General features: G+C 47.2%; 9 protein-coding genes across 9 annotated transcripts; 3 read left to right on the top strand and 6 right to left on the bottom strand.

Annotated features, from left to right (window-relative positions):
- Nucleotides 1–356: 356 nt before the first annotated feature.
- On the top strand, nucleotides 357–1245 carry F9C07_2283739 (uncharacterized protein). Its single transcript, XM_041285982.2, has 4 exons — nucleotides 357–421; nucleotides 491–504; nucleotides 586–611; nucleotides 691–1245. The coding sequence occupies exons 1-4, from the start codon at nucleotides 413–415 to the stop codon at nucleotides 1044–1046; spliced, it is 405 nt and encodes a 134-aa protein (XP_041146504.1). The 5' UTR covers nucleotides 357–412; the 3' UTR covers nucleotides 1047–1245.
- Nucleotides 1246–1812: 567 nt separating this feature from the next.
- Nucleotides 1813–2106, bottom strand: F9C07_10670 (uncharacterized protein; the record flags this gene model as incomplete). Its single annotated transcript, XM_041285983.1, has 2 exons — nucleotides 1813–1846; nucleotides 1919–2106. 2 exons carry the CDS (start codon nucleotides 2104–2106, stop codon nucleotides 1813–1815), a joined length of 222 nt encoding a protein of 73 aa, XP_041146505.1.
- Nucleotides 2107–5000: 2894 nt separating this feature from the next.
- Nucleotides 5001–6290, bottom strand: F9C07_2068717 (uncharacterized protein; the record flags this gene model as incomplete). The annotated part of the gene is made up of 1 exon (XM_071508742.1): nucleotides 5001–6290. The coding sequence occupies one exon, from the start codon at nucleotides 6288–6290 to the stop codon at nucleotides 5001–5003; it is 1290 nt and encodes a 429-aa protein (XP_071366550.1).
- Nucleotides 6291–8522: 2232 nt separating this feature from the next.
- On the top strand, nucleotides 8523–10205 carry F9C07_2232902 (uncharacterized protein; the record flags this gene model as incomplete). The annotated part of the gene is made up of 2 exons (XM_041292181.1): nucleotides 8523–8672; nucleotides 8742–10205. The coding sequence occupies 2 exons, from the start codon at nucleotides 8523–8525 to the stop codon at nucleotides 10203–10205; spliced, it is 1614 nt and encodes a 537-aa protein (XP_041146507.1).
- Nucleotides 10206–10305: 100 nt separating this feature from the next.
- F9C07_1568948 (uncharacterized protein) lies at nucleotides 10306–11871 on the bottom strand. Its single transcript, XM_041292182.2, has 3 exons — nucleotides 10865–11871; nucleotides 10695–10774; nucleotides 10306–10618 (listed from the first exon to the last, which is right to left on the bottom strand). The coding sequence occupies exons 1-3, from the start codon at nucleotides 11166–11168 to the stop codon at nucleotides 10406–10408; spliced, it is 597 nt and encodes a 198-aa protein (XP_041146508.1). The 5' UTR covers nucleotides 11169–11871; the 3' UTR covers nucleotides 10306–10405.
- Nucleotides 11872–11969: 98 nt separating this feature from the next.
- On the top strand, nucleotides 11970–12392 carry F9C07_10665 (uncharacterized protein; the record flags this gene model as incomplete). The annotated part of the gene is made up of 3 exons (XM_071507468.1): nucleotides 11970–12006; nucleotides 12156–12292; nucleotides 12345–12392. The coding sequence occupies 3 exons, from the start codon at nucleotides 11970–11972 to the stop codon at nucleotides 12390–12392; spliced, it is 222 nt and encodes a 73-aa protein (XP_071366551.1).
- A 183-nt stretch (nucleotides 12393–12575) lies between these two features.
- Nucleotides 12576–12956, bottom strand: F9C07_10664 (uncharacterized protein; the record flags this gene model as incomplete). Its single annotated transcript, XM_041285987.1, has 1 exon — nucleotides 12576–12956. One exon carries the CDS (start codon nucleotides 12954–12956, stop codon nucleotides 12576–12578), a length of 381 nt encoding a protein of 126 aa, XP_041146509.1.
- A 2794-nt stretch (nucleotides 12957–15750) lies between these two features.
- On the bottom strand, nucleotides 15751–16865 carry F9C07_2283747 (membrane trafficking protein). The gene is made up of 4 exons (XM_041292183.2): nucleotides 16625–16865; nucleotides 16361–16549; nucleotides 16003–16282; nucleotides 15751–15906 (listed from the first exon to the last, which is right to left on the bottom strand). The coding sequence occupies exons 1-4, from the start codon at nucleotides 16775–16777 to the stop codon at nucleotides 15896–15898; spliced, it is 633 nt and encodes a 210-aa protein (XP_041146510.2). The 5' UTR covers nucleotides 16778–16865; the 3' UTR covers nucleotides 15751–15895.
- F9C07_2283748 (ubiquitin carboxyl-terminal hydrolase) lies at nucleotides 16866–21694 on the bottom strand. Its single transcript, XM_041292184.2, has 10 exons — nucleotides 21438–21694; nucleotides 21199–21319; nucleotides 20883–21027; nucleotides 20663–20820; nucleotides 20423–20612; nucleotides 20264–20372; nucleotides 18123–20207; nucleotides 17755–18069; nucleotides 17575–17704; nucleotides 16866–17516 (listed from the first exon to the last, which is right to left on the bottom strand). Exons 1-10 carry the CDS (start codon nucleotides 21444–21446, stop codon nucleotides 17407–17409), a joined length of 3372 nt encoding a protein of 1123 aa, XP_041146511.1. The 5' UTR covers nucleotides 21447–21694; the 3' UTR covers nucleotides 16866–17406.
- Nucleotides 21695–22577: the final 883 nt, after the last annotated feature.

A 22577-nucleotide genomic window follows, 5' to 3' on the forward strand; every position in this document is an offset into this window, starting at 1 on the left:
CGATGTTATGCCAAAACGAGTGTGCATACCCCGAGGCTACCAGCGCCTCAGCAAAGTTCCAAGCAAATCTAAAGGTTCCTTTTTTGTAATACGAGCAGTATCTTCCAGCTGATGTAAAGTTGAAAGAAGCCGGAAGCGATAAGGGGGCTGAAGGGGATGTAGGGCAAGAGAAGGGTGAAGGAGATGAAAATCAGATGTAATCCGATGAGATCGATGACTTTACTCCGATGTTGTTAAAGCCTGAGGCAAAAAGCTGTGGCGAAGGCGGAAGTGGAGGCTGGTTGGTCGGTGGCACAGCAACGAGCTTTGCCGACCTTCGGCCGAGTGTTGACGTAGTTTCCATTCCGTCTTCACTTTCTTCAATTGAGGATTGTTTTTTGCCCAATCTCGGTATCCGCACATATAATAAAAAATGAATACGGTAGGTCCATGAAAACTGCAAACAGACGAGACACGAAGGCTTGCTGACAGTGTTTTGGGAAATCTATAGATCCGATCTACCTGGTGAGCGGGAGACCACCTGCAAAGCTTCACAATTTCCGGGCGACATGGAACGTAGATTACTGACTTGCTGTCGGCACACAGGGTAGGCTGGGGTACTCTCTGCGTCGGTAAGAGGACTCCCAAGCGCCCCATGTCTCACGACAAGCAATTGCACTCAAGTACTCCACGACTAACTTCGATAACCAGCTGGCGGCGGAGCCTATTATTTCGCTAAGAAATCGATTAATGCGGACCGAGCTGCTCGATATGAAGCAGAGAACAAGCGCAAATCGAAGCTCGCGCAGATGGAAGCCGAGTACCGACGCCAGTCGACTTACAACGAGAAAGTCCCGACCCCGTCCGAATCCCCTAGCTTGAAACGGGCCAACATGGCGCAGTTCCAGAGCGCAGCAGACGATGTAGCCTCACCAAGCGCAGAGGCCAGCCACGATCCTGCCCCAACTCGTCACGAGCCCGAATCCGAAGCAGACCGGGTGCTGGAGAAAGGAAAATACGAGGCTGCTCAACCGTTCCGACCTCCCCGAGGCAATCGATTCAGCTGAGCGCGTTCACTTTTATACGTAAGGGCTTGTAGAGGGGATTAATTTTCCCCTGAAGAATAGAGATGGCAAAACGTCATATGCGCATGTCGAGAGTGTGCTATGGCTTTGTATCATATCGTGCTATTATATACTTTGCGAGCTGCTCGACTTCTTAAAGCTTGCGAAGTTTGCGGGGATTCGTGGTATATATTTTGCAGGTTGTGCTAGGGAATCAAAATGTTGTTTTCATTTGGACATTCATCCAGTGAATTAGACTCGACAAAATTGCCCCTTGTGTAAGGTACATAAAACTGTCATGGTTCATTTCTGCACTGCAGCAACACCATCACTCCGCTGCCCTACCAGAGGGGAGCATGGGTTATTTGTTTTCGATCGAGTTGGCATGGTCGCTGTGGTGAGGATGCATGTATGCATCGTTTCTCTGATAGAGAGGGTATGCAGGTCCCCGATGTTCGCAATCATACAGACCCGCCAAGAGAACAAAATTAGAAATGGGTAATACTGATAAGTAAAAAAGAGCACGACGCCAGCAAACTCCGTCCCAGAAGATGCGCTTCACACCACGGATTCCATACTGTGGTGTAATGAATATCAACGCCAGTACGCCCACCAATTGCAAGTCCACCCGGAATGGTGATAACAAAGCCAAGGGAAAAAAGAAAGGTCGTAACATCAGAAGGTTGGTGATAATACGGAAAATGTCCCGATGCATGTCAAGGTACCGATGACAGATTCCCCCTTCGGGGATGGTAACCGAGACGACATATTAACGGGCATGGAAACAGAGCGGCGGGTGTGGCCTAGGGAGAAAAGGTCAGCCAATCAGCAACCGAGTTCCTGTGTACCAGAGTATGGGCAAGTCGAGAACATACTTATTGCAATTGGGACCGTCTGTATTTTTAGCGCGAGAGCTCTCCAGGGCTGGAGGAACAAATGGTAGCACCACCGCCGAGAAGAGACACGAAGTGGTGACGAATCGAGAGGTGCGAGTGTCTGGCTGCGGACGGCGAACAGAGAAATGGCGGATAGTTGGGCGGACGAACCGAACGGCGATAGCCATCTTGCAGTGCAGGGTACTAGTATACTAGTCGTGTGTTATAGGTGTAGCGAAGTTGTGAAGTTCTAAATCTAATAGCAAACGCCGATATGTTCGATGGTAGTGGGGAATAGACAGAAACCAGTCTTGGTAGTGGTCACGAGTATTTTAAATCCAACTTTAATTAGGACTGAGAAAGGACAAGGGATGGGGTTCTTCTACTACTTATATAAGAGGGTGAGTGATACAATGATGGGTGTATTGACTGAGTCCCTATAGATTTGAGCACCTGAGCCGAGTGGGCCGATTTGTTGTGACCCAGTGGGGACTTTCTTCTGCGGGGTCTTTCACTCGAGGAAATGATGCTATGGGTAAAGAAAGAAACAGAACACGGCAACGATACGGATGTTACCATACCCAGCGTCTTATCGGGGGTCGGAAGAGCAACCCGAGAGTCACTTTACAATAATTACAGAGTATTAATGAAGTATGTATACATGTACATTGTACACTATATATACTACTGCACTCTAAAGGGCTGAGACATAGTCCTTACCCCACACCAAATAATAACAAGCAGCCAGAATATTTCTTTCTCGAGACTTCAACTAGTGGGGTGGACAAGCTACCGCCACTACGTAAACTAACGGTGAATGAATTCCGTGATGTGCAGACTCACGCCATGGAGGGGCAAAAATGGTCGCGACACTTCCGAAGACAGACGATTAAATCCAACTGCGGGGCCGATGGAGTCCAGGAACACGGGCGGTGATCGCGGTAGTTGCGTTTCCGTCTCATCATTCGATACCTGCAGCGCCTAAATGTTGAACGGTTGAACCTGACATCGGGTTCGTCATCAAGTGCTCTGATGGCGGCAGTTGCCCATCCGAAGGCCGCAGCTCTACGGACGCCGAAGTCCTTTTGTCTGCCTGATGACTCCCCAATCAATGAGTCAACAACTAACCTTGAAATTGTTTCCCAAGCTTCAATGCCAAGATAAGCTGGGTATCTCTCAGGCCCAACATACCCCTATTCTGAGAAAGCTAGACCAAGCCTTCGTTCTGGCGTGATGTACGGTATACGGAATAGACATTGGATGACTCGTCAGCCAGCTGATTAATTGTTCGGATCGTTCAACTAACTCCCTGTAGCTTCAAAAGGGTCCTCACCAGTAGGGATTTCCCTTCGCCCCACAATGCTGGAAAGCACTAGATGTAACTCCTTTAACCCTCGAGCTTACCAACGATAACCGATAACGAACCGCTGGATTCAAGGGCTAAGTGCAAAACTTAAGGTAGTGGATCTACTCCCAATGTTAAGCAGCCTCTAAGGCATTTCACTCTTCACGTGCGGCAATCAACACAAGGAGCAGAACTTCATAGTTCAGAAGTTGTTTCCTCAGCTGCTCATTAATCTGCAACCGAGTATAATACTTGAAGTATTCCTTCAACAGTGTTATACATAAATGTGCTTGACCGTTTCCGGGAAAAAGTCACAGGTACCTTTACATAGTAGACCGCCGAAGGTCTAGAAGAAATGTAGGGCATAGTATCGCTCCCCCCCACTTAAATCAATATTATCGTGAAAAGTAGAGCTCCGCTTTGACCACTACTTTAATTGACTCCTTCGGAAGAACTCACCATGCTACGTGCTTATCGTGGAGTCCATACTATCTGTCATGAAGCTATATATATATATATATCTATGGAGAAAACATCCAAAAACTCAGCGGATAGACCATATTATACCTCATATCTATGACTCGACCTAGATGTCAGGGAAAAGCTATATTCAAGTCATCATTCTTGAAGGGGGGTGGGGGGAGGGAAGAAAGAAAGAAACGCTGTACAAAAAGGGCAGAGGTTTTATGATGGCGCATCAGGTTCAATTGTTCAACTAACTACTAGAGTCAAGTTAAAATGGACGCTGTGAGCCAGAAAGGTTGCAAACCTGAACCAGGGTTGAAGAAAGCAGACACTCTCAAACTGCCATGAACTTCAGGGAGCTGCTGTACACTTACGTAGTATGGATCTGTGCTCCACCGATCACACCACTACGGAATCAAGCTCCAGTGGACCCTTGCCGAGGGGGAAGCTTAAGGGCCTGACAGCCTGAGACGATCAAAGACAGCTAATGTCATTACAAGCACCACTGCGCAATAGACACGGTGACAAGACAGGAGGTTTTTTTTTTTTTTTTTTTTTTTTTTTTTTTTGTTCTTTGTGGTGATTCTTATTCCAAAAAAAAATTGGTATATGTACACGAAAAGAAAATAGGATTAAAGCGAGAGTCGAGATATGAGAAGGATAAGAAGGTGTGAAAAGAAAGGAAGAAGATTCTGGTCTCCACTGATATAATTGACACAATGCGAAGCAAGCATTCAATGCCATTTACCGTGATGATGATGTCTCTTGTGATGCCTGCGACGAACATGGGAAGAAGAAGATGCTGTGGATAAGGAATCAGCATCGGACTGGCTGCTCGCCCTCCCACTTGAATCTCGTTTGGCTGGTAGGCTGCTTTTGGCAACAATCGGACCGAAACCAACACACGCGTCTGGTATGGCCTCCCTCAGATCCTACTAATTGTTAGCAATCTTAGCAATGCCTCGTGCATGTGTACAACTTACAGCAATCGTGAGCTTTGCCAATGGATTCCCCTTGTCACTGGCTCTCGTTATCTCCGCGTTAAGACTAACTCCAGCCGAGGGAGCCACATGGACACCAAAAACATGGTGTTCTTTATCTTTCGCGCAGACCCCAGCGGTTGCTATATCTGTCAGCCAACGTGAAGAGAATCAAACACGGCGACGACTCACACTCAGAGAGAGATAATGTAGCCCCTAGAACAGGCTTCAAGTTGATTCCTGCTGCAAATCCATGGCCTATCTCGGTCAGTATTTATCTTGATGAATGATATCAGCTATACATACCAAGAGCCTCAGCGGCTAATTGGATCGCAGCTTTGGCATGGATATTGATGCCGGCTTCAATCTGAGCATCTACCTTCACCGGTTCAGTACGAACTTGGGGGGTCCACCCTGAGTGCACTACATGAGGTGAGAGAAGGTCAATTTTGAGCTCTGCAGAGTCCAGAAGGCTGATGTCTATCCCCGAGGAAACAGACGCAGAACCAGCGACCGGACCCACGCTGATACCAAAGCTAAAGACAATTTCCGGCCCCAGATCTAAGACACCAGGGATTGAATACCCGTATATTGGTATTTTCGCAAGGTCGAACTGCTGAGAGTATTCTTCGGTCAAGTCTCCACTTAATGTCAATTTGGGCCCTATTCTTGCAGACACGCCGTGAGGTGTAAGCGTGAATGTTGCGGCCTTGGGTATATGGTTTTCGTTCCTAAGGTAGAAGCCAAGTTCGAAGCTTCCTTTGGTGCCACACTGATCGCACGACAAAGTTAGAGAGAAGGCATCTTCAGGAGTAGAAAAGTCCTTTTGAGGAAGATTCCACGGATGATCAAAACTCATGGTCATGGTTCTCTGGTGCTCTTTTCTTTTTATGTGCTGCGGCGCGACACATGCATCGTGCACTTCTTCTTTAGCCACTCTGCCCACTGAAAGCTCAAAGGAATGGAAAACATCCTTCCATTCTGATCGTCGAGCCTGCAAATTTGCAGTTTTGGTGTGATCGTCAAACTCAATTTTTGACACGGCAAAGGGTACTCTATGTGTATTCCATCCACACTGACCAGTTCCGGCGACCACAATAAGGGTGTTTCGTTCAATGTCATTGACCCAGTTCCATGCACGCTTGGTGTATTCGAATGACTTCTGGTTTTTGAAGTTGACAGCCATACTAGTATTGGTACAATGAACTGACTTCAGCAAAGATTTGAATCTTTCCATGGACACAACGCTTGTGTCATCATCGGTTTCTACAGCAAATTCGGCGAAAGCGGGCTGTCCGTTTTGGGAAGCTGTTGTAGAGGTTAGAAGTTGAGAGACGCCCTGAATTATTTTAGTCTTGGTCGCTGAACAAATAAACATACCAGTCCAATGGAAAGAATCTTTCCTTTGAGGTTCCAGATGAACATGGTGCGACTCATTGTGATATCGTGCACCTCTCACTAGGAGTTGCTTTCCAGCTATTTTAGGTGATTCGAAATCGCGGAATACTAAGGGCGCGCTTTGCTGAAGCGAAAGGGTGACCAAAAGGCTGAAAGAGAGCCAAAAACGAAGAAAGTTTGTCATCCTGGCGGTCTTAAATCAGCGTCGCAGCGGCGGTTATGGCTACAATACTCAAGCTGACAGGAACAGCATCAGTATAGCCGGGACCAGCTGTACAGATGAATCTTTGCGTGCTGAACATAATGCCCGAGAGGCATTCGCAGCTATAAGAGGAGCTAAGCGTCGTCTAGTTCCCCAAAACAGAAATCTTCCCCTTTCATGTAGTTCTACTCAGATCCCCTATCCGTAGCTCATACGGTGTGATGACTGTTCAGTGGTTCTCTCCGATAGCGTGGTGGACTAATCCTTGGCATGTTTTTGATTCAGGACAACGGATGCTTCGGCCGTTCATACTACATAGGTAGTTCAGAGACTAAGCGGCAACGCTAAAGTAGCCAGAATAGTAGTGTTCCTGACGACCCCTGTGCGTTCTTGTCTTTCCGAGAGAAGTTTCCGATGAGATCAGCCTCAATTCGAGCTCTCTACTCAGTAGTAACTCGTGGCTCACTGCGTTGGAGGCGTAGCCAGTAATATATGTGAATGCGTTCTTGTTTGAGCAGGCAAATCAATCAACGGTTCAGTATGAATGCCATCATCTCCTCAACTTGTTTCCGCTACCCGCCACAAAAAAGATTTTTTTATAATTAAAGAAGACGGACAGGAGTATGCCAAGAGGTATACATTCAAGACATGCATTGTAGGATTCGCGATTTAACGGAAAGGGTAATCCCAATGGCCAGGGTCCAGTGGAGCGGTTAAAGTGCCAAGCTTTTCCCGTTATTAGTGAGACGTTACTAGTTCAATAGGGCCATTAGACCGTGCGACTAGTATCTCCTGTCCCATAACTTATCCAGATCCTTTTAGTAGCTGAGAATTTTTGCACAGCCATGTCCACCGGCCCATGAACCCCAATATAACCCGCTCCTGTCGGATTAGAGCCGAAGCCAGCCGTTGGAGCCTCAAAGGGAAATACGTAGGGGAGATATAGGGCTATACTTGATCTTCACATGTTTCAACCTAGGATTATCTTCAATCAGTTCAACGCGACTGCACGCAAGAACGAATAGCACAGGATTTTAGCGGGAGTAAAATTGGGGACCTGAATATGCTGATGCCACCCAGCATGGTCATGTAGATATAACAGCTGGAGACTCCAATGCTCTTCCCTGCCTATTTCGAGTGACACAGTGCCAATGATAGTCTGCTGTTAGCACACTTAACGTAGCCTTGCGAGTTTCACAGAGATTAATGCCATATTATGGGATCCGCTATGAACCAAAACATAGCTGATAGTCTCTTGTTCACATTCTCTCCTTGGTAGTTGGAAAGTCACATTCACTTTCTGGTATTTCTTGCTTAACCGCCATATACAGTGTATAAGCTCCCACTTCAGGAGGGAGCCACATGGCAAAGCTAAAGGTTACAAGTAGTATCCACTTTCAAGACCACGTAGGGTATATGATTTTAAAGGAGTTGCAATTTGCCGATCATCACTGTGATCATTCATAATCGGCACTACCGCAATTGGTTCGTTTTACCTTGCTGATATCCTATGATCACAAGCGCAACGCTCACAGAGATTTCCTGTATACGTCACTTTGGACACTTAGCTGGAAGAATGACCCCCTGCAATACAGTACATTTCGCAGCTGCTCATAGTTGGGTTTACTATAGGCTGCCGAGAATCCCGCTTTCCCGTTGGGGATACATTGATCAACGGGCAAAATAGAGCGGAGATTTCCTCTTATGCTGAGCCGTGTCAAGCTATTGTTGTAGACCCGCTCGAGAGGCGAACGCAATGCAACAATATCAAATCTGCAATGTCGCCTACTCAATAGCGATTTCCCTCAAGAAGTACGCTCCACATAAGGCGTTGTGGATATCGAAAAGGCATCCCGAGAAGAAGTAGGCGCAGGAACTATCTAAGTAGCTCCTGGCTTTGTGGGACTGCTGCTGGGTTTGTATACCTAGTCAGGTATTCTTTTCCACGTGTAGGAGGTGAAAGGAGAAGGAAACAGATGACGCAACGAGGATAACCATGCTCTGACCTGCATTACATGATGTTATGCATCAAAGTCAATCTGCACAAAGATTTTGATTCCATGTATGATTAATGTGTAGGAGATGGAAAGGGAATAGTACGGAAATAGAAGTGATCACGTGTGATAAGCGGAACCCGAACCGCTTCCAACTCCGTAGCCAAATTGACATCAAGAACCCCAACAACACCCTCAAAAAGAGATACTGCTGCCTGCAATGACCTCTCATCAACTTGCCATTGCGAAGGCCTCATTCTCTGCGGGGCTTTTACGCCCAGATCCCACGTCCGTCCCGCGCGACGAGATCACAACATTCCATACCTCATTCGACAGGGCGCTATCGCATTGCTCCTCAGCAAACATCCAGGTTTGATTGCGAGTCCTTAGTACCGATATACACTGCAATACTAAATTTGTGACTCGGCGCGGCCGCTAGACCTGCAAAGAATGGCTTCTCGAGTACGTTGTCTCATCGTCAAATCGAGTGAATGTTTGGGCCAAATACCTGGTTGCGCTGTCTGGTTCGTTCAGCGAAGACAGGCAGCAACCGCCAGCCAAGCCACAGCAAACCCGGCCCATTTCTACGAAGAGGAAAAGGTTGCACATACTATACCTGCTGAATGACCTGTTTCATCATACCAAGTATCATTTGGATTCGACTGCCGCCTTTTCCACCTTGACCGGTTCATTACAGCCGTACATTGTGGAATTACTGGGCTACGCTGCTTCCTACGACCGAGAGAAGCACCCCAAGCACCATAGACGACTAGATACACTGTTGGATATATGGGAGCAACATGGCTACTACGGCAGCGACTATGTCAACAAGTTGCGGGAGGTGGTCAAGAACTCGGCGTTGTCGGGTCCTGTCAAGACCTCTATTGACGTCGAAGAGAGTAACACGGACTCTGCCCACCGGCTTCCGAGCAAGGATGTACCGTTCATCATGCCATCTACCCATGGCGACCCATCTACTCCTTACTATGACCTCCCCGCAGGCAACCTTGTCCCTCACATCATTCCTAACTCGACTGTTCCTCTTCGTCCAGATTCGATCAAACCACTGCAATTCCTGGCTGGACCAGCGGATGAAAAGTTGGTGATCGCTTTGAAAGCGTTCCTGAAAGACGTTGATCAAATATACGGAATCGAGAAACCAGAGCCCAAGGAAGATGAAGTAGTCGATATAGACGAGCTGGGCCAGACAGTCATACGCGACAAGCATACAGGAGACATTCTCAGCGGTGACACATACTACGGGTGGTCTCGCGGGTTTTGCCAGCAAATGAAGAAGAGGAATGCGAAATCCAGCTCTCGAAGTCGCAGCCCAAGCCCTCGCAAGAGAAGGCGATATAGTGATAGCTATAGCGACGACAGCAGACGGAGCAGATCGAGGTCCCAGAGTCGTACTCCACCTCGCAGATTTGGCCGGTACGACTCTCGTTCACGTTCTGCATCTCAATCCCGAAGTGGTTCCCGGCGCTCGCGTTCACGCGAGAAATCCTATTCTCCTCGCTCACCATCGCCACCGCGGTCCATACCCGCGCAACACCACAATCAGTTCAATAATGCTGCTCCCCCAGGCTTTCCTCCACAACCACCACCGATGCATTTTCAACAAGGCTCACCTGCATTTCCCCAAGGGATGCCAGGAGCACCTCCACCTCCACCCAACTACCAGGGTCCGTGGCCACCGCCGCCTCCACCTTTGCCAAACTACGGCCCTTCGAACTTTCCGCCCCCATTCCAACCACAAGGTGGACAGTTTCCTCAGCAGTTTCCCCCGGTACATGTACCACAGGGGCAGCAAATGCCGCCCGGATCCTATCACTTCCCTCCGCCTCACTCCGGGAGAGGCTGGAACCAGCATGGCTACCCACCTGGTCGTGGATGGAGGTAATTTTGAATGTACAATAAGCTAGCACGATGATAGCCCATGAGAAGAAGAATCTAATCTGCAATGTACGAATAACACGAATCCATTCAGTAATACCAGATGCACTAGAATAGAGACGAAAGTTGTAATCCAACTCAGGTAAACCAAGTCCTGTACGTCGATTACCCCCACAGCCCAACCACTATAAATACAAGAAATATTCCCTAATTACCCGTAGGCACAGCATGCACCCCGCTTGAAGCCAACCCAGGAGACGAAGAAGCCGCCGCAGCAGACGACGCCGCCAACATCGAACTAGTCATAGCCGCCCAACTCATTGCCATCTCAAGAGGCCGCTGCTTATTCTTTTCCAGAGCTTCCTGTTTATCCTTCATTGCTTTATCGTAGGACTCACATTCCTTGAATAGGTCGGCTCCCTGTTCAACTTTGTCAGCATTCGCTTTGAGACTTTACTTTTTCTTACTCTTTTTGTTAAAAAGGAAGAGTCCATACTTTGTCCCCCGGTTGTCCATTACAACACATGACATCCTTTGTACAATTTTCGTTTGGATCTGTATCGGCCATCGCTTTACCTATCGTTGCACCATATCAGCAGCTGCGCGGCAATATATACAAAAAGACTGAAGGGAAGTCACGTAAAGATAAAAGAAAAAAGTACATACAATCAAGCGAGAGGATACTTTTTACCGTTGCCCCATCTAATAATGGAATAAGCTGGCCCAATGGCTTAGTGATGCCCTCTGCGATGGAGTCGATGCTCTGACAACATTGTTTGGACCGATGGGTGTCTGGACAGATACCATTGTTTGCCTTTGGTGAGACAGAGGCAGAGGCAGCAATAGAGCTCAGCGCTGGGTGTGCGGATTGTTTAGTTGGGGTTGAGGCTGGGGTCTGCTGCTGAGAGAAGGGGATTGCGGTTGAAAGGGTTATTGTGGTTAAAAGGAGTAGTATCGTTTTGGGATTCATTGTGACCGAGTGGATGTTAGTCGTTGCCCTTAGCTTTGTGGTCGTATAGGGGTTTGGGGAGGATCAAAAGTCGCTGAATTTGAGTGCCTGTTTGGTAAAGAATAGACGTATAGGTAGTAAAGTATGGTAAGCACTGAGGAAAGAGGGAAGCTTAAGTGATTATGAAGCTCATCCCTATGATCATTTGCGACAGGTTAGAATTAGCGGCTATAGCATCGCGTATGTTTGGGGCTAGGAAACAAGGGATAATAAGCGCGACATGCGTTGACATCCGCGTGTCTGGTTGCCTATAAGCAAGTTAGACAGTCCAACCCTGCATGGAATGTAGGGGCATGTCAAATTTAGACTGAAAAGGAATGCTAAGCTTGTCTACAATGAACATATTGGTTAGGGTATCTCTCTTCAGGTGATAGATAACCTGCGTCGTAAAGCATTTTGAATGAAGATGCAATGGCCAGTTTGTACTGTTTGACGCTGGTGTACTTTTAACAGTAGATGTCAAGGAATTCGCGTCGCGACCAACATACGGATTCAAACGGGGTATAGGATTATGCAAGGGGTGACGAGAATATAATTTCCGAGGCAAGTCAAAACCTGTACACGAGTATTCTATTTTGTACCTGCATAAAGCGAATCTCAATCTACTATTTCGATGAGCGGAAGGCAAAGATAGAAGGAAATGCAGTGGAAGTACTCCTTAAGACTGTCCTGCCAGGGTTGCAGCTGATAGTGGATGGACCGGAGTATATTGAACGGAAAACCTGCCGTCATCAACTTCCCAAACCAAGTAGTGTACAGGACATGAAAACCGCTGAAACTGCTAGACAAAGAGGATTATGTAGGTGTTAAAGGAAAGACGAAATATGTTGATTCCTAGCTGTCCGTAGCCTGACACAATGAACAGCTATAGCCAAGAAAACAAGCAAAATTGGCAGAGTTCTAGGCCATAAATCAATGACCAGCACTGCAAAACGAACGACGTTGAAGTCGAAAACCGAAAAAAAGACGGGTCCCCAGTGGGCATTTGTGCCAGTGCATCAGGGCGAGCAGCACTGGACGTGGACTTGTTCATGCCGACTGTGGAACCAATTGACGCCGTTGCATATATCTATCAGTTGAAGAGGGTAAGCTCCAAAGGGAGCACAAATATCAAAATCGGCCAAACGTAAAGGACAGGCACCAAGCTCGACTCGAGTACGTCATAGCTCTGTGTATATCGCTTGAAGCAGGAATGCTTTCGCTATAATCAAACGCCGGGAGACACCGAAGTGTCTCCCCCAAATCGCCAAAATCTTGTATATGATATCGTCAACTCGTCAGCAAGGCACGCAGTGCCTTTTTGTCAAGGTAACGAGACACCAGTGTCACGTTTAATTACCCCCTCCTGCACCTCGGGGAGTGGTCTCTCTAGATGGATGGTTTTTTCTCGCCATCTCTGATAGCTTTGCGTCCACCTCTCTCACCAAAGTCATGGTGGGAGACACCTGCAGAGGTGGGTGCAGGGCCTCGACGAAGCATGTCTCCCGCCAAGTCGCCGCTCTCGCCGCTACCTGCGCTGCTTCTGCTGCTGCGACTGACGGGGGAACCGTTGTCGGCATCCAAATCGGCAAAGGACGCCATCCGGTTGTGTGTGTATTCCAGCATAACGCGGCTATAATCCTCAACAGACGTATGAGGGTTGACCGTGCGATTCATTTGAAGATGACTGTCGCCAGGAGGGCTTGTCCCTCCTCCATCGGGGGGAACTATAGGCTGCACGGCTTCGGGCTGCTGCATGGAAGTTGTCATGGTTGCTAGCTCAGAAGGAACAGTTAGTTTACAGCATCATCACAATGTAGGATAGCAGCGAGCATCCACAGCGGGAAAAATCGTCGTTTCGGAGGCGGCACCAACGACATCGCAGATCCAGGTCGGAAGTGGCGTTCGTTACGGCTGACTTTCCTGCGAGATAAAGAGCTCAAACGGCAGTCTTCCACTTACCTTCACCACGAGGATGATAGTAAAAGACAATAGCCAGGAAGTTGGATGGAGAAGAGTGCCTATGTGAATAGTCTCGATGCAAAAGTGCCACAAACAAGGGTTGAAGATCCGATATAGAAGACCAACCTTTTGAAACTGTTCAACCGGCGCAAATTAATAGGGATGAGTATGGAGAGCAAGTGCGATATGAGATCACAAGCGAACAAGCAGAAGATCAGAGTCGAAGCCACATTGGTCAGTCAGGCGTATGGCACCGATCCACAACGGCGACAAAGGCACTTCTCCATTTTACTTCCACTTGCGCCATGATGTCATTGGTCCGAGGAGCTTCTTCGACTTGACCTTCTTTCTCCTTTAGTAGTACTCGGAGAGTCTTGTAAAACCTCCCCCCCGCTTTCATGACCCTCCAGTGATTCATTTTATGATTTTTTTCTTTTCTTTTTCCACCTGGCACATAACTTCCGAAATCGATCGGAATTAACCGTTCTCCACAGACTCATGGGTCGGTGCAGCTCCAGATGGTCAATCCCGTCCACCCTCCTCAAAGCAAGATGAAGTCACCGAACAATATCACTGGGTCAGGAGAACCCAGTGGACTTTGTCGATCTAAGTCAATACTACTAAAAAGTCCCCTGCAGATCTGTGCTGACAGTGACGGGTAACCCAGTCGGTCTCCGTGAGAGTCTCTTGCGTGCTCCGGAATAGTAGCGTAAAGAGGCAGGTAGGTACCTATGTGCGCCGTATGAACAATGACAGCGCAAAACGACAGAAACAGCTATCCCGACAACAGAGCATCATGACAGTGGCAGGATGGCTATGCACTTTGGATATGCCATTGACGGGGTCTAGAATTAGCTACTATGGCATGTGTGATATCAGCCGTCTGCCAATCTCGAGGCGTCGCCCCTGCTCATCATAGTAATTATCGGCATAAGGGACGGAAGGACGACACTATTTGCTCAGAACTGAAAGGTGGGGAAGTAAAAAATGGAAACAGCCACCACTACTATGTAAAGTCCCGGCACCGGTTCCCAGGACTGTGGGTATACGGAACTGGCAGTGGTGGTCACCGAGATGGTATGTGAAACGATTTAATTTTTCTCGAAAGGCCCGAGCTTATGATGCATGTCTCTGGATGCTGGAAGGCAAAGGCCAGTAGGAGGGAGCCAGTGGGTTCTAGCCATGAAAAAGACTCCACCAGAGAAGAATGTTTTCGTGTGATAACCTCAGGAGCAAGTAGTTATGGCGGACAAAGTGTGCCTGAGGTTGGGCCCGTGACGTCAGGGGCGTCGACGGTTCTTGAAAAATCAAAAATAATACCTGGTTGGTCTCGAATACTATACTGCGGGCTACAACATCCAATCGCCCAGTCTCTTCTGTATGCACGATGGGTATGCAGCTGGACAAAGGTCTCCCCTTATTGGGATAAGCAATGAAAGCTCCATCATGATCCACAACCCTCTTCACTCAAAAGTCAAACCTTCCCAGACCCATCGCCAAGTCATATGGAAACCTATTCCGATGATCTGGGATACTCCACCGCGTCCCTTCGAGGTTGCATACGGGGTGAATCTGTCAGAAAAGCGCCTAGGTAATTCGGCTGACACATCCTCAAGAAGGCTCAATGCATGGTGCAGGGCTTGTGAACTCTAAGCAGACTTCAGTCTCTCTCATAACATCGTCTATCATCCCGAATGCATCAGACACTAGCCCTCCCCTGCACGCCAACCAATAGTGACGGACTAAACTTCCCGATCAGCGTACATGTTGCCACCCGGTGGATCAATCTATGAACAAAAATGCGAGGCTTCAAGAGACATACGCTTTCTGAACATCCAACAACTGTCATTATGCGGCCTGCATTCTAACGTCATACAAGGGCTGGGGATGATTCTTCCTTTTTATTCACGACGCTGTTCACGCACCCGTATAGTTGGGCTTAGTCCCTAGGTAACCTAAGGGGTATTACTAAACAACTGGTGGATGATGTACGCAGACTAGGGCTCCATTCGCTTATGTGGCCCTCCCCTGCCTCCCTCGGCGCGTTACTATTTTCTGAGGTTGGCTCTCATGTGCCAAGGAGGAAGAGATTGGCCTCCATGCTCACTGGAGGATAATCATGGCAATTATTATTGATTGCAGAGTGAAAATAGACATCATATATTTACTGTGACGTCGGTACGATATTTTGCTGGAGTATTTACTACCCTTCTTGTCATACCTACTACGTCCTTGTTTTCCTCTGCCCTGCAGCAAATAGAAATATAATCAATTCAAAGCTGCCTTTACGTAACTACCGTGAGGCCCTTTGATGTCTAGATATGCAAGTTATATCTCAGAGGATGACGTACAAATCCACCAACTCCATGAAGACACATGAAAAGCTAACCATCGGATCAAAACCTGACGCGGAATGGCATTGACCACTTTCTGTAGTAGCGTGCTCCAAGAAGTCAAAGGTTGGTCTATCAGGAGCAGCCACGCCTCTTACACTGTGTTATGAGGAGTAACCGGCTACCAGGCTGGGCTATCTCCACCGCGACTACAAGCGTCTAGTAAGCCAAATCGGTTCATCAATCGACGCAAATTAATTACTATCAGGCCTTGCTACATCAATGCTTGGATCCACCGTTTTAAGAGAAATTGAAACAAGTTATACAGATATGCAAAGATTCTAGACCCTATAATCAGATGTAGATACAATAGGCGACACCTCAATCAAAGAACATAGACACATTTCATGCTCATCACACGTAACCTGTTTGCCCGTTAGCATTGAATAACCAACCTGAATAAAGGAAACATGGGTGTGGGGCTGGGGGTAAAAGCGACTGAGCAGCACCCTAATACGTACCCTTCCTAGCACCCTGGAAGAAGAACCGGACAACAAAGACCTGCAATCCAGCCATCGATACCATCATCAAGCCCTCAATGACGCTAAAGTTAAAGATCCGACGTTCTGTGCTACGAACAGTGCTGAAGTTACGGTTCTCTCGGGTCCGGAAGTATTTCTGGTTTCGAGAAATGGTCGAAAGCTGGGCGGAAAGCTTGTAAACGGACTCCTCGATCGCGGAGGCCTGCTCGGGACTGGCACCCTGTCGGGAAGGTAGTTGCGCACGTTCTTCGTTTTCGACCTGGTTGAAGAACCAGTCAATATTGTTCCAATGACGTAGAAAAAAAAGACAATGATGCAATCTAGAACACCAGCATACCGCAATCTCAAAATCCACCAATTTCTCGGCGAAAGTCGACATTTCATTATTGAAGCAGAATCTATATTCCCCGATGCTCTGTGCCGTGAAAACGAAGTCGCCCTGTCGTTCTTTGGTTCCATCTAAGACCACTTTCTCACCGGGGCCGACCACCTGATAATCCACATCGAAAGAGCCGCCAGATTGGACCTAGAGAGACATAGAGCATTAACATCCATGCTGCCTACCTCATACTTTAGACCAGCATGGTGAAAAGGCACTCACAGCGAAGTAGAAGGCGACCTTCGCGTTCCTCTGGTCAACATAGTTGTAGAAACAAGCTTTCTCGTTGGCTTCGAGTTTATAAGTGAGAGCGGTTGCCGTCACCGTCGAAACGAAAGTGACCAGAAGGCCTATCACCAGAGCTGCGAAACGCATTGTGTAAAGTAGTGGAGAGCCAGGAGCTCAAGCTGGGATTCTCTCCAGGGATGTCTTGATTTAGCACAAGGCGCGAGTCGAAGTTCTGGCCAGCTGTGTGTTCCGCCGTGTTTGCCATGTTTGCATGATACATGCCAAACCAAACAAACTACGTAGCACTGGCAAATTACAGTTATGACCCAAGCCCTAAGCGGTTAGCTTCTATCTTAGCAGTCTAGAGATATACAGAGTATGAATGTCACTTTACAGTATCAAAGCTAGGCGGTCTATAAGGAGCACTAAAGTTAGGTTGCCTCATTGTTTTATCAATTTGTGTTTTTATTTTCGATTCATGACAGGAATCTAAAGGAACAGTTCATATTGTCATGCATCAAATTAGTGTCCTCGAAGTAACTCTTCATAAACCATGATCATAATAACATTTGAAATCCGCCCGTCTACAGAGAGCAATGGGAAAGACAAACGTAGAAGCCAGATAAACAGAGTGTCCACAGATTCATTTGATTTTATAAAGCTCTTCGTAAACATGTTTGCGTGTGCAAGCATACCGTACTTCCATATGCATTTCCCGCTAATTGCAAGGTATTTGTGCACTAATCTCATACACTCACAAGCACAGAACTCTCCTTCTATCGGATGAAAAACGATTCACTTCTGTTCCAAAAGCTGCGGTTCTTATTTACATGGTCGAGACCAAGGAGGTCGTCGGAATCGCCGACAATGTCGGAAAGGATATCATCTAGATGGATGAAAATGTTAGCTTACATCTGTACAGCACATATGATTGATAGACCCACCGTCTTCGAGATATCGCGGACTCGAGTATAGAGAACGAGGAACCGCGGCAAACTTGATCTTTTCAAATTGTTTACCCTTGATGCCAGTCCGCTTAGAGAGTCTCTCCTTTGTTTCTTTGAAGACCTCACCCTACTGATCGTTAGTATGCAGCACAAACCTAACTCATAAGGTGCACTAACCGGTTTAAGAACGAACTTGAACGGCACACCATGTGGCCTGTTCAAATCACGATCAAAGTTATAGGCGTTAATTGTGCGCTCGCCCTCTCCCATATTAACCTCTTCCTCGGGCATTCTCTCGGCATAAAGTGTCACAAACTCATTGATACCGGCAATTTTAGTATCCACCGGAAAGTCTCTGTAGATCTTGCCGGCATGCGTCTCATAGATCCTAACTTCACGGATTGTATCTTCGTCAAGGTTTGCCTTCTTTTGCAACCCGCTTAGAAGATCTGAAATGGTGCCATCGCGGGGTACCAAGACTTCCACAACTTGCTAATATAATGTTAGCATTGATTTACAATATGGCAAAAACCTCGTTGACCTACCTCTTTCGTAATACCCTCGGGAAGCCAGGTCACCTTTAGGGAAGTTTTAGACTCGTAGTCGCTCAGACTTGTCTCCAGAACCTCATAATACAGTGCATCGGAACGGTGCATGCTATATCCGTAACCGGTCATCGTTCCACTGAGAATTTGATACAGCGTCTGGTTCGCTTGGTTGGGGTTGCGTTTGATAAATTGCTTGGGTTTCCCCGTGCTTGCCATGACAGGAGCGAAGCGCAAGTGCGTAGACTCGACATTCAAATGTTCACCAACTTTCTTGGAGAACTGGTCATAAGTCATCTTACGACTCAGAGTCAAGGTAAACTCATCGCCTTCTCCAGCCTTTATCGGAGCGAAAGTAACGCTAATTCGGTTTAAAAGGTAGTCATAGTACTGTCTCGCATCCTGATAGAGGGCAGTAGAAGGTAGGTCCGCTTCCTTGATCGATTTCTGAAACGTAATGATATCGCCATCTTGGATCTCAGATTGTTGGAAGGTCTGCTTCGGCTTCATGACATCGATCATATTATGTTTGATTTCCTCATACAGCATGAACTCTGTACCGGCAGGCCATTCCATCTTCTCGAGGATTGTTGGGGCAAGCTCAGCTACCTTTTGATTTTTGCGAACGTATACGGGGCCAACACCCGACAGTGTCTGCGACGGGGCATCAAAGTGTTTCAGGAAGACTAGCACCGAGTTGTTGTTGTCTGGCCAAGAAACTGTTCCATCCGCGGAGGGCTGTCCAACCTCCATCCACACTCTGAACGGATTCCCTTTAGTGCCGAATCTGCTGTAGGCCTCTTCCACTGACATATCTGGATCCTTGATAACCTGATCTGGTCGAGTTGTCTTGTTCTGGCGATTTACCATAACCCAGAATCGGACTCGGTTGGCATCAATACCCTTTTCTTGTGCAAGTTGCTCAGCAAACTCGCCAACCTTTAAAGCTTTAAGTATCCGGTATTGCTTCGGGAGTGCTGGGTCTCCAGCAGGTAGGTCAAGGCTCGTCAGATCAAATCCGTGGTGAGACTTGAAAGACTCCTCATTCAGGACTCCGACATTGATGTACAAGTGGGCTTCCTCTCTCTCCTTCTTCCTGCGTGCCAGCTCCACGCGCTCTTCGATCAGACGCGTCTCAATGTGAGATGGGATGTCTTCTTTCATTATGGGAAGAAGGACATCGTCCAACCTTGACTTCCGAATGTAAACTAACATGTAAGCGTTCATGGAGCGCTTCGTTGATAGACCACGTGTGTAAGGTTGCTTGACGCCGGCCGCGCCGTTGGCCAGCTCATATTCACCACCATAATTCTCTTCAAGGACTTCCTTGTCAGTAGCTCGGGTAACCCTATCGTCGTCGAACCGATACCAGTATCCGTCTTTGGTAGGTTTTAAGAAAGCGTAATAATGGCCTGCGTTCAGATCGCCACTGTGTACCAGCACGCCATGTAACTGGTAGACCCACGGCTCTGACTTATCAGCATCATTGGAGAGGTAAGGCGTGGCATCAAATTCCATAGGGAATGCATGTCGATCGTTAATTTTCATCATAGCGTCGCGGTTGATGTCATATTCGAATCGTTTCAAGTGAAGATGTAGGACCGGGGGGAAACTTTCAAAGATAACACCCTTCTTGGCGTCTTGCAAACCGTACGGTGGCCCAGCGTCGTACTTGTTCTCACCTTCGAGCGTTTCCACTTGAATATAATCCTTGAAGCTGTCGTCCAAAGTCTTGTTGTTCCTTACATTGAGTTGAATATCCCAGAAGTCTTCCACACGCGAGGATTCATAGTCGACATTGATGCAGGATATGTAAGTCTTCGTCTTTCCGACAAATAACTCCGGCAATGCCTTCTCCGCTGGAGTGCCCTTCATTTTCTCCTCGAGTCTCTCCATCAGCTTGCGCGACAGTTCCTGAACATCCTGTTGTTCAAAAATCTGTCTCGACTCCCAGCCAAAAGATGCAGTAAGCTCAGCTGTTGAAACAGGGTTTTCACTCGTTTGGAGATTATAGAACAACCTCTGCAATGTCCAAGCACTGTTATCCCGTGAGGCTTCCGCTTCGGTCGGAATTTGATATGTGGCCTTCAAGAAAGTTAACAGATAGACACTCAATACGCGTAAAGTGCTCGGCCACGTACCTTTCGGAACGCATTAGTGAAGTATAGCGACTGTAGAAGTGAGTTGAGGTAGCAGGTGGCACCCTGGTTTTTTAATCCAACCATGCCAGTTTCTTTCTTCGAGTCATAGCTAAAAGGGATCAGTATCATTCCTGACAAAAGCTTTTCTGTATAGCATACTTTTGGAAGCTGTGCCACAAGACACCCGTTGGATCCTTAACGACACGGACATAGGCTGTAACCATAGCTTCATCGTTTTGTACAGGAGGCACTCCACGGCCTTCCCATGCTAAGTTGAACAGCCTTCGTAGTTCACAAAATCGGGTAAACCCCCAGTCTCCCTCATCCGCATTGAACCGATGAGTAGCAACTAGTTCGAATCAGCAAACAGCATATCTCACACATAGGTGCCATGCGTACCATGAGAGATTTTGATGGATGGATCGTTTACGTTCCACAGGACGAGGCCGAACTGCACACAAGCGTACCAATTTTCAGGTGGCTCGTTGTCCCAAGCATGTTCCAAGTAAAATGATGCGTGCTCCACGTGGTTACCATATGGGAAGAAGAGAATCCGCCTATGCGCCATTATTAAAATCATACGATCGAGCGCCAAATCGCGACCAGGTCGTGCACCCACCATGGGAATCCTGCGCAGTGGAATGTCGGTCCATGTTCCTTCTTCTTCAACTTGCGCCAGTCTTTAATATGCCATGTGTGATACGCCTCGTCTTCGGTTTCAAGTTCTGGGTCTTTAGGAAGGATTCGTGCCATCATCGCTGCATCTGTACCGGAAGCTTGCGTTAGAAGACGTCCCAAACAGGTGAGGAAATGCTGTCATCAGATATCCTCGAATGGAACCTCCGACCCCGCGACGGGGGTACGCATAACCTTTCATGGCCAGCTTAAAGGGGGGCAGATTCAATAGATGGGTATCATATAGAACTAGTCCTTACAATCGTTTGCAAGAGGCTCCGGCTCCGGCTCCTCCGATCCGGATCGAGAGACAACAACATCATCCGTCCTGTCATTGTGATACTGCTCATATTCGTCGACGAGCATTTCATTATCTGGGACCTAGGGAGGGAATCCACAATCAGATGGGTATTTCTAGTATTGAAGCGAGGCGAAAGCATTTTCGTTGCTTTTCGGTACAAAGGAAGGCGGCGATGAAGCGTGGAGGACAAAGACTTACGTTATCCATAGAGGGAAAAAATAGTGCGCCCACGCACTGAAATCTAGAGACACACTCGTTTCGGTACTAGGTTGAGAATGGGGACAAATATACAGAAAAGAGTGAAGGGGGCAAGGGAAAAAAAAAATATAAGAGAGTGAGGTCAAACTGACAGCGTGTAGGGACGCCGAGTGGCCAGAGACACAGATGGTTCAGGAAGAGGTTCCAGTCCGAACGAGTTGAAGCTAGGTAGTGGCGGAGCGCGCAGAACCCAATAATAACGGCTATGCCTCGGCGGGACAAATATTATTAAGATTCTTTCAATTACTGCATGAACAGCGAAAACGATTAGGCTAACTCTCGACATCCAGCACTGAAAGTATTCGATACATGTATATACTTTTGGAATCTATATCTATTGAATGATCTTTAAAAAATTCTTCACATGATTTTTTTAATTTGACTACATTGAATGTCGAGCCTCAGGCTGCAGACCGGATGCCTGTTCAATTGAGTAGTTATTTTCATGCCCGCCTTTAATACCCTTTTTTTTTTCTGGATATGGTATGGTAATTGCAGACAATGAGTGAATATCTTGAACAAACGATCGTCCACAATGATATCATCTCACTTCTGACTTGATTCTGCCATTGATCGAATTCAAACTAATCAAGGACTGGACGTGAAGAGTTCAGAGAATGTGAAGCACGAGCAAATTGAACTAAAATTGAAATATCTGATGTAGTCAAGTTATAATGTAAAGCGGAAATCTACCTTTTCGCCCGACATAATAACACGGGAGGGGGAAAGCTCATTGTATAACGGTATTAATATACCTATCACATTTATATAGATAGACAGGCAAGCTCCAGCTTAATTTGACATCATATCATGCCTTTTGTTCAACGCATCTATCCGGCATGAGCCAGGCACCATAATAGTATTCTAGAAGAATAGCAGTGATAATTGAGTTCTACTAGAGAGTTCCGAGTTAAAATAACCTGGATATTCATATCAAATGCCCAGACGGAAGACCGCGTGAGCCTGCCCATGAGAGAGTTTAAGAAAGAGACGTCACATGCCAGGACTGAAAGCTCTCACCGCCTGCGGAGTGCCGTTTTGATTGCGCCCGCAATCAAGTCATGAAATACAACCACCATG

Source organism: Aspergillus flavus, chromosome 4, assembly GCF_009017415.1.
Source record: "Aspergillus flavus chromosome 4, complete sequence".
Lineage (NCBI taxonomy): Eukaryota > Fungi > Ascomycota > Eurotiomycetes > Eurotiales > Aspergillaceae > Aspergillus > Aspergillus flavus.

What these genes read in the sequence shown, in the direction of transcription:
- F9C07_2283739 (XM_041285982.2), top strand. An exon ending in CTGGGGTACTCTCTGCGTCG is followed by an intron (nt 612 to 690) that starts GTAAGAGGACTC and finishes TTCGATAACCAG; the next exon opens with CTGGCGGCGGAGCCTATTAT.
- F9C07_1568948 (XM_041292182.2), bottom strand. Translation starts at nt 11,168, where the DNA reads ATGAATCCCAAAACGATACTACTCCTTTTAACCACAATAACCCTTTCA. An exon ending in AAGTATCCTCTCGCTTGATT is followed by an intron (nt 10,775 to 10,864) that starts GTATGTACTTTT and finishes GTGCAACGATAG; the next exon opens with GTAAAGCGATGGCCGATACA. An exon ending in ATGGACAACCGGGGGACAAA is followed by an intron (nt 10,619 to 10,694) that starts GTATGGACTCTT and finishes AAAGTTGAACAG; the next exon opens with GGAGCCGACCTATTCAAGGA.
- F9C07_2283747 (XM_041292183.2), bottom strand. Translation starts at nt 16,777, where the DNA reads ATGCGTTTCGCAGCTCTGGTGATAGGCCTTCTGGTCACTTTCGTTTCG. An exon ending in AGGTCGCCTTCTACTTCGCT is followed by an intron (nt 16,550 to 16,624) that starts GTGAGTGCCTTT and finishes ATGTCTCTCTAG; the next exon opens with GTCCAATCTGGCGGCTCTTT. An exon ending in TGGTGGATTTTGAGATTGCG is followed by an intron (nt 16,283 to 16,360) that starts GTATGCTGGTGT and finishes TTCTTCAACCAG; the next exon opens with GTCGAAAACGAAGAACGTGC.
- F9C07_2283748 (XM_041292184.2), bottom strand. An exon ending in CACTGCGCAGGATTCCCATG is followed by an intron (nt 20,821 to 20,882) that starts GTGGGTGCACGA and finishes AATGGCGCATAG; the next exon opens with GCGGATTCTCTTCTTCCCAT. An exon ending in CCGAGGGTATTACGAAAGAG is followed by an intron (nt 18,070 to 18,122) that starts GTAGGTCAACGA and finishes ACATTATATTAG; the next exon opens with CAAGTTGTGGAAGTCTTGGT.